The sequence below is a fragment of the Calonectris borealis genome, unplaced genomic scaffold (assembly GCF_964195595.1).
Source record: "Calonectris borealis unplaced genomic scaffold, bCalBor7.hap1.2 HAP1_SCAFFOLD_49, whole genome shotgun sequence".
In the NCBI taxonomy this organism is placed as follows: Eukaryota; Metazoa; Chordata; class Aves; order Procellariiformes; family Procellariidae; genus Calonectris; species Calonectris borealis.
The window spans coordinates 402,962-411,840 of NW_027441458.1; the positions used below are offsets into that span (position 1 = coordinate 402,962).

At 54.8% G+C, this 8,879-nt stretch overlaps 1 protein-coding gene across 1 annotated transcript; it reads left to right on the forward strand.

The window, feature by feature from the left end:
* The first annotated feature begins 6,955 nt into the window (after positions 1-6,955).
* LOC142076437 (olfactory receptor 14J1-like) lies at positions 6,956-7,891 on the forward strand. The gene has a single exon (XM_075138739.1). The coding sequence runs from the start codon at positions 6,956-6,958 to the stop codon at positions 7,889-7,891; it is 936 nt and encodes a 311-aa protein (XP_074994840.1).
* Positions 7,892-8,879: the final 988 nt, after the last annotated feature.

Sequence of the window (8,879 nt, forward strand, 5' to 3'; positions counted from 1 at the left end):
TCTAGTCTGAATCTACTCTCTTTTAGTTTAAAACCATTCCCCCTTGACCTGTCGCAACAGGCCCTGCTAAAAAGTCTCTTCCCATCATTCTTATAAGCCCCCTTTAAGTACTGAAAGGCTGCAATCAGGTCTCCCCAAAGCCGCCTCTTTTCCAGGCTGAACAACCCCAACTCTCTCAGCCTTTCTTCACAGCAGAGGTGTTCCATCCCCCTGACCATTTTTGTGGCCCTCCTCTGGACCCGCTCCAACAGCTCCACGTCTTTCCTGGGCTGGGGGTCCAGAGCTGGACGCAGTGCTCCAGGTGGGGTCTCACCAGAGCAGAATGGAGGGGCAGAATCCCCTCCCTCGACCTGCTGGCCACGCTGCTTTTGATGCAGCCCAGGATACAGTTGGCCTTCGTGGTTGTGAGCGCACATTGCTGGCTCATGTCCAGCTTTTTGTCCACCAGGACCCCCAAGTCCTCCTCGGCAGGGCTGCTCTCAATCCCTTCATCCCCCAGCCTGTATTGAGACCGGGGGTTGACCCAACCCAGGTGCAGGACCTTGCACTTGGCCTTGTTGAACCTCCTGAGGTTCACACGGGCCCACTTCTCCAGCTTGTCCAGGTCCCTCTGGATGGCATCCCATCCCTCAGGTGTGTCAACCGTACCACTCGCTTTGGTGTCATCTGCAAACTTGCTGAGGGTGCACTCGATCCCACTGTCTATGTCATTGATGAAGATATTAAACAGTAACGGTCCCAATACAGACCCCTGTGGGACACCACTGGTCACCGATCTCCGTCTGGCCGTTGAGCCATTGGCCACTACCCTCTGGATGCAAACATCCAACCGATTCCTCACCCACTGGACACTCCACCCATCGAATCCATACCTCTCCAGATTAGAGAGAAGGGTGTTGTGGGGGACCATGTCAAAGGCCTTACAGAGGTCCAGATAGACGACATCTGTAGCCCTTCCCATGTCCACTGATGTAGTCACTCCAGCATAGAAGGCCACTAGGTTGATCAGGAAGGACTCGCCCTGGGTGAAGCCATGCTGGCTGTCTCGACTCACCTCCCTGTCTTCCATGTGCCTTAGCATAGCTTCCGGGAGGATCTGTTCCATGATCTTCCCAGGCACAGAGGTGAGACTGCCTGGCCTGTAGTCCCCCGGGTCTTCCTTTTTTCCCGTTTCAAAAATGGGGGTTATGTTTCCCCTTTTCCAGTCAGCGGGAACTTCACCGGACTTCCACGGCTTCTCAACTATCATGGATCGTGGCTTAGCAATGTCATCTGTCAGTTCCTTCAGGACCCATGGATGGATCTCATCAGGTCCCATGGACTTGTGCACCTTCAAGTTCCTTAGACGGTCTCAAACCTGATCTTCTCCTACAGTGGGCAGCTCTTCATTCTCCCAATCCCTGCCTTTGCCTTCTGCGGCCTGGGCACTGAGGCTTGAGCACTTGCTGGTGAAGGCTGAGGCAGAAAAGTCATTGAGTACCTCAGCCTTCTCCGTATCTCGGGTAACCAGGTCTCCCGTTTCATTCCAGAGAGGGCCCACATTTTCCCTAGTCTTCCTTTTATCTCCGACGCACCTACAGAAGCTTTTCTTGTTGCCCTTGATGTCCCTGGCCAGATTTAATTCTCTTAGGGCTTTAGCTTTGCTAACCTGATCCCTGGCCGATTGGACAATTTCTCTGTATTCCTCTCAGGCTACCTGTCCTTGCTCCCACCCTCTTCCTTTTTGTGTTTGAGTTTGTCCAGGAGCTCCTTGTTCATCCATGCAGGCTTCCTGGTGGTTTTGATTGACTTCCTCTTTGTTGGGATGCATCGCTCCTGATCTTGGAGGCGGTGATCCTTAAGTATTAACCATCTTTCTTCGGCCCCTCTTCCCTCCAGGGCTTTATCCTGTGGCACTCTACCAAGCAGATCCCTGAAGAGGCCAATGTCTGCTCTCCTCAAGTCCAGGGTACTGAGCTTGCTGTGCGCCCTCCTCGGTGCCCTAACGATCTTGAACTCCACCACTTCATGGTCACTGCAGCCAAGGCTGCCCTTGAGCTTCACATTCCCCACTCCCCTCCTTGTTGGTGAGAACAACATAGCACCTCTCCTCGTTGGCTCCTCTATCACTTGGAGAAGGAAGTTATCATCGATGCATTCCAGGAACATCCCGGATTGCTTATACTCTGCCGTGTTGTCCCTCCAATGGATATCAAGGTGGTTGAAGTCCCGCATGAGGACCAGGGCTTGTGAACGTGAGGCTGTTTCTATCTGTCTATAGAGGGCCTCATCTGCTCGGTCTTCCTGGTCGGGTGACCTGTAGCAGACCCCCACCATAATGTCACCTGTCCCTGCCCTCCCTTTAATCCTGACCCATAAGCTCTCATCGGCTCCTCATCCATCGCCAGGCGGAGCTCCATGCTGGTCATTGACATAGAGGGCGACACCCCCTCCTCGTCTCCCCTGCCTGTCCTTCCTAAAGAGCCTGTACCCCTCCATCCCAACACTCCAATCACAGGAGCCATCCCACCACGTCTCCCTGATGCCAATAAGATCGTAGCCCTGCAGGCGTGTGCACGTCTCTAACTCCTCTTGTTTATTCCCCATGCTCCGTGCGTTTGCATAGAGGCATTTAAGTTGGGCCCTGACGAAGCTGTCTTACTGGCTGGAGTTCCTCTGTGCTGCTCTTCAGGTGCAGAGTCCCTTCCCATCGCTCCCAGGGCTCTGTAATCCTTCTTGATAGCCCTCAGACTGCTCCTGGCTGAGGCACTGCTGCCCACGTGAAACAACAGCAGCGGATAATAGTCAGTGGATTGTAGGAGTCTTGGAAGCCTCTTGGTGACATCCCTTATATGAGTCCCTGGTAAGCAGCACACCTCTCTAGAGGTGGGGAATCACAAACGGCGGGTCAGATCCACTGTGACTTTGTAGAGCTGAAACCTGAAAACCTCCAAAGATGGAGAGCACAGAGAGTCTCTGGGTGTCCTGCTGCACTGCAGCATCACCCTCCTAGCCAGTTTTTCCTGAGGCCCAGTCTGAAGCCCCCAGGAAGAAGCTTGTGGCTGTTGTCTCTGCCATACCATCTGCCATTGCAGAAGAGCTTGGCTCCACCACCTCTCCAGGCAGGTGTCGCCTGCTTTTAGACTGCCCTCTGCCTCCCCTTCAGCAGACTAAAGAGGCCCAGTTGCCTCAGCCTCTCCACACAGCTCAGGTGCTTTAGGCTCCTAAGCCCATGGTAACAGCCTTCCTCTGGACCTTCTCCAGTTTCTCCATCCTCCTTTCCAAATGGGAAACCCATGGGCTCCTAGGGCATCCACCAGAACTCCCATGCTCTTCTCCTCAGAACAATCCTCAGCCAGTCAGGTCCAGATGGTCCAGATGCACAAGGTTCTTCTGACCAGGTGCAGACCTTGCCCCCTTCACCTTTAAAACTTCAGGAGGTTTCTGTTGGCCAAGTCCCCATGTGTGTCGAGGTCCCTCTGGACTGAAACTCCAACACGTCAGCAGTTAAGGTTTGTGGGTCAGTGTCTCAAACAAGATAACAATATGGAGAATTGCAGGACACTCCAAGGACTGAAAGAAAATGATGTGCTTAATGGAGATGCTACCCAAGGTTGAAAACTTCCACAGCAACCATCTCAGAAATACCAAAAGAGGGAACGAAACAAGAAATGCACAGCCAGTGAGGAAAGTTTTAAAAGGTTAGGAACACGATCTGGGGCACAGCCTTCCGCTCCTCTGCACATCCTTGGGGCAGTTTTGAAAGGTGCGTGCAAGGTTTGGGTGCTGCGAGTCATCAGGGAATCCCCACAGACACCACCACCTTTGAAAGATGCTGGAGAGTGGCTTCACTGTGACCTTGGGCTGCTCTCTCAGCTCCCTGGGATGCCGCCCCTCCTGTCCCCTTGACTGGTAAGGATTGCGTTGGCTCAAGTGATCCCTGACTTGATCCCCATGCACCGCTGCTTGATCTCCTCCAGAGTCTTGCCCTGAGTCCCAGAGGCCTGGCAGACCTTGCTGGGGAAGACTGAGGCAAAGAGGACACAGAGGATCTCAGATCTATCTGCTCCTGCTCTCACCACATTCAGCAGTGGCCACACAGCACCTTTGTTTCTTCTTTAACTGTGCCTGAAGTAGTGAACGCTCCTTCTGGTGCCCTTCAATGGCCTTTCAAGTTCAGAGGGAGTTTTGATGTGGAGCCTTGCTGAGCTTGGAGGATGCTGTCCTTGAAGAGCAGCTGTCCTGAGCTCTGCAACCATGTCACAGCTCTGTCTCCTCAGGAGCAGCTCCAGCTCTTCCTGCCTGTGGCCCTGGCTGAGGCCATTGCTGCACGTTTGGGCTGAAGCCCTGCAGCTGTGGAAGCAGGCAAGCTCGTCTCTGCCCCAAGGAAACCTGGTCCCAAGCGCCCAAGACCCCCTGTGTGCAAAGGCTTTGCTTCAGAGCAGAGACATGGCGTGGACAACAGAGAGCTGAATGTCTTTCGAGCCCTAGGACTACAAAGCCACACTGAAATGCCTATTTCATTCACGTGAGGATATCCCCCAGCTTGGAGAAATTAGGTCTTTGCTTGTCACCTTCCTGGGAGTCCTGTCTAATGCTGGGACAAAGAAAGGGGATTCTCATGGCCAAGTCTTTTCCTGAGAGGAGCAGAGTCTCTGCGCAGCTGAGGGAGGGAAGATCAGGGATGACTTCAGGCTGTTTCCCATCAGGTTCCCCTGGAGCCCCAGGGACCCCTCGAGGGAGCCCCGAGGGGCAGAGCAAGTGCTGCCGTGGGCTGGTCCTCTGCTGCTGAGCTGGGCCGGGCTCCTGGAAGGAGGGAGCTCCTGGCAAGTGGGCAGTGCTGCAGAGAGACAGCTCTGCCCAGGAGCAGCTCCTCTGCAAAGCGCAGCAGGGCTGAGGGCACTGCCTGCAGGCACCGAGGGGAGGGAGCGAGGCAGAGAGAACGAGGCAGGGTCCTTCTGCTGTTGAGAGGGTGCTGTGCGGGTCAGGGCTGCTCAGAGCTTCAGCTCACTCCCAGAATATTTCCAAGAGGAGGTTTCAAGGAGAAGGTCAACACAAGGATTACTCTAAAGATAAGGAACTTTCCTGAGTCTGTCTTTTCAATTTCCTACGCTTGGGGGATGGGAGGGGATGAATGATAAAGGAGGTCTTAATTTTGACAAGTCACTGACGCTTCTGAACGGTAACTGTGAGTGATCAGTAGGTCTTCCAGGAGCCTCCTAATGAGTTTTCAGCCTCTCCTCTGCCTACGCACAGCACCAGCATTACCTCTGCTGGAGCCATCAGGCTTAGTCTGACCTGTCCTTTTTTCTGCCTGCAAAGAGGAACATGCGCCCAGCCAGTGCCCTGCAAACAGGCAGGTTTCTGTAGGGCTAAGGGGAGTGCACAGAGGTTGGGATGGGCTCTGTGAGCGCTGACAGGGAAAGACCTGGCACAGGGAAAGAGCCACCAGGAGGAAAATCTCCAGGCAGCAAGGAGATGATCAGGGAATGAGAGGAAACGAAAACCAGAAATGTGGTGGGAGGGAGAATTCAGAAAACCCTGTCTCACCCCTCCAACCAGACCCCTTCCTCTGAGCAAGCCCCCGTGCCTCCTCTCCCACCCAGCCAAGCCTCTGCCCTCAGGGCTGTGGGGTCCAAGGCGTGAACCACCTCCTCTGCAGGCAGAGCTCCAGCAGAGCCGTGGGGCAGCTCTCCAGCCACGTGTCCATTTTCCTCTGCAGAGCACAGGGGCTGAGAGCAGCTGCCCGGCAATGGTGGTGCCTGGGAGGTGGCTGCAGAGCTGGCTCAGGGGAACGCTGTCCTGAGCGCCCGGCTGCCTCTGGCCTGGCCCCTCTCAGCCAGACCCTCGCTGGGCATTTGCTTCTTTCTCCACTTGTCTCTGTTCCTGTTGTTGTTGTTTCCTTCTGGCTGCCAGGCTCTCTGGGGAGGTGGAGTTTCAGCTGCAGAGTCACAGGCTGATCTTGGGGGTCCTTTCATGCAGGTGTGCCCATGGGAACAAGGGTCCCAGCTTTCCTCTCACCTGTGGGGCTGAGGGCAATGCAGTCTGTGGGGCTGGAGAATAAGCTGGGTTTCCCTTAATCAGATGCTCTCATCAGGACACTTGGCTGCCTCCTTGAGGTTTCCTTCCCAGCTGTGAGTTGCCCTCCAGAATGCGAGCCTGTCCCCTAGCACCCTTTTGTTATCTGAAAGCCCCATGGAGAAGCGCAGAGGTGCTACAATGGAGGAAATGCTGTTGGGTTGGTGAAATGAAAAATGAGTGTCCTGGGCTAGGGGTGGGGTGCTGAGACCTTGAGAAAGGGTGAGACATTTAGCGGTCTGCACTGGATCCCTCTGGGCTCAGTAGTGCCTGCTTGTTTTTCAGGGTAACACAAGAGGGTGATCACCCTCCATCTCATGAAGAACAAGCCCACAGCAGCCCGGAACAAGTCGGAGGGACAGACCAGCTGCCCTCCCTCTGCACTAAGCCACAGGCAATCCTCTTGCCTGGCAGGACTCGTTCTCCCTGAGGGCAGCAGAAATGCTGAGGGTTTCTGACATCCAAGAAAACTCCCCAGGTGAGATGGGGGAGTTTTAATAACCCCACACCTCTCAAACTGCCTTCTGCTGTCCCCGTCCCTCAGCACTGGGAGTGCAGAGGCTGAGAAGCCCTTCTGCGTTAGGAGCGGTTTCATCTGACAAAGTCGAACACCAGGACTGACCCTGCCCCCACCGTTCCCATGAACCCACTGCTGCAGAGCAGGGCTGACTCCTCAGCAGCCAGCGGGCAGAGGCCCTGCTCCTCACGGCACGCTCGACCAGCACAGAGCTGCAGCCATGGAGCTGAAGGAAGGTCTCCTGGAAAAGGAAAGGGGGATGGGGGGAGTGTAGCAGGGTGAAGGTCTAAGAGAAAGGCTCTGATTTTGCTCAGAGAAATCTCCCCTAACTCTTCATTGACTCTTCCTTTAAGAACAGGACCCCATGCCCAGAGGCAGCAGATGTCCAACACCAGCTCCATCACCCAGTTCCTCCTCCTGGCATTCGCAGACACGCGGGAGCTGCAGCTCTTGCACTTCTGGCTCTTCCTGGGCATCTACCTGGCTGCCCTGCTGGGCAACGGCCTCATCATCACCGCCATAGCCTGCGACCACCACCTCCACACCCCCATGTACTTCTTCCTCCTCAACCTCTCCATCCTTGACCTGGGCTGCATCTCCACCACTGTCCCCAAATCCATGGCCAGTTCCCTGTGGGACACCAGGGCCATCTCCTACGCAGGATGTGCTGCCCAGCTCTTTCTGTTTGTCTTTTTGATGTCAGCAGAATTGTATCTTCTCACCATCATGGCCTATGACCGCTATGTTGCCATCTGCCAACCCCTGCACTATGGGACCCTCCTGGGCAGCAGAGCTTGTGTCCACATGGCAGCAGCTGCCTGGGGCAGTGGGTTTCTCAATTCTATCCTTCACACTGCCAATATATTTTCAGTACCACTCTGCAAGGGCAACTCTGTGGACCAGTTCTTCTGTGAAATCCCCCAGATCCTCAAGCTCTCCTGCTCATACACCTACCTCAGGGAAGTTGGGCTTCTTGTGGTTAGTCTTTCTTTAGCTTTTGTGTGTTTTGTGTTCATAGTGGTGTCCTATGTGGAGATCTTCAGGGCTGTGCTGAGGATCCCCTCTGAGCAGGGATGGCACAAATCCTTTTCCACGTGCCTCCCTCACCTGGCCGTGGTCTCCCTGTTTGTCGGCACTGGGATATTTGCCAACATGAAGCCCCCCTCCATCTCATCCCCATCCGTGGATTTGGTGGTGACAATTCTGTACGCGTTGGTTCCTCCAGCAGTCAACCCCCTCATCTACAGCATGAGGAACAAGGAACTCAAGAATGCCCTGAAGAACCTGTTTCTAGTAGTAGTATTTCGGCAGCAATAAACCGCTTATCACTTTTCATAAATATTCTCCAAGTGATCTCAGGCAACTTGTGTCCTTTGGGCATTGTACTGGTTATAATCGTGTTTGCTCAGAAACGTTTGCTTTCACCCTCCTTCTCAAGAGGCTGAAGCCAGTCTGTCTGGCCCAAAGGCCTTCTCTCCATGAGTCTATCACTGCGCCAATGCTGGCCTCCTTTGTGGCATGTCTGTAAATAAAGGGGATTGCCTGCGTGCAGCGTGTGCAGCTTGGGCTCTTCTTTCCACAGTGGAGTGCAGAAGACGCTCAGGGAATTGCAGGCGAAAAGGCCCTGCTGTTGGGCTTGGGTGCTGCCTTGGCTTAGGGGGACAAGGGCATGGCTTGATGTGTGAGGGAATGAGGGCTGGAGTGAGCCCTCACTTTACTGGTGCCCAATGCCATGGAGATCCTGGACGGTCAAAAGGCATCTGCTTGAGGCTCTCTCACATATGGCAGGGCTGGTCAAAGATGCCCGACCTTCAGACAGGGGATCTGAACCCACCAGGAGAGCACAGGGCATCTCTGGGTCACTGGGTGCCTCGGGGTGGAAAGTGAATGGAGGTTTGCAAAACTTCCCCAAAAGTGGAGTCACCCAAAGGAAAAGGGCTAACCTGAAGGATGCACAGCCCAATGGGGCTCTGCAATGCCAGAGAGGCAGCGGAGACACAGCAGGCACGAGGAAGGCAGCCTGAAGAGTGCTTCACATCATCTTCAGTGAGGAGCCATGGGCTGGGTCCAGTGACACACCTGAACACATCCTGAAAGAGCGGAAAGGCCCTGTGATTTCTCGGAGTATCACAGCCCCAGAGCCATGGGAGAAACCTGTCAGGGGCAGTGATGCCAGTCTGGCCAGATCTGCTTCACTCCCGCACCAGCATGGCCAGGATGGAGTCAGCCCATGGTGCCAGGGCAGCTCTGCAGAGCAGCAGCACCAGCTCCGGGCCCTGTGGGCACCTCAGGGGAGGGAGCCAGC

Bases quoted from the DNA above. Each gene is read 5' to 3' on its own strand.
- LOC142076437 (XM_075138739.1), top strand. From the start codon at position 6,956: ATGTCCAACACCAGCTCCATCACCCAGTTCCTCCTCCTGGCATTCGCA.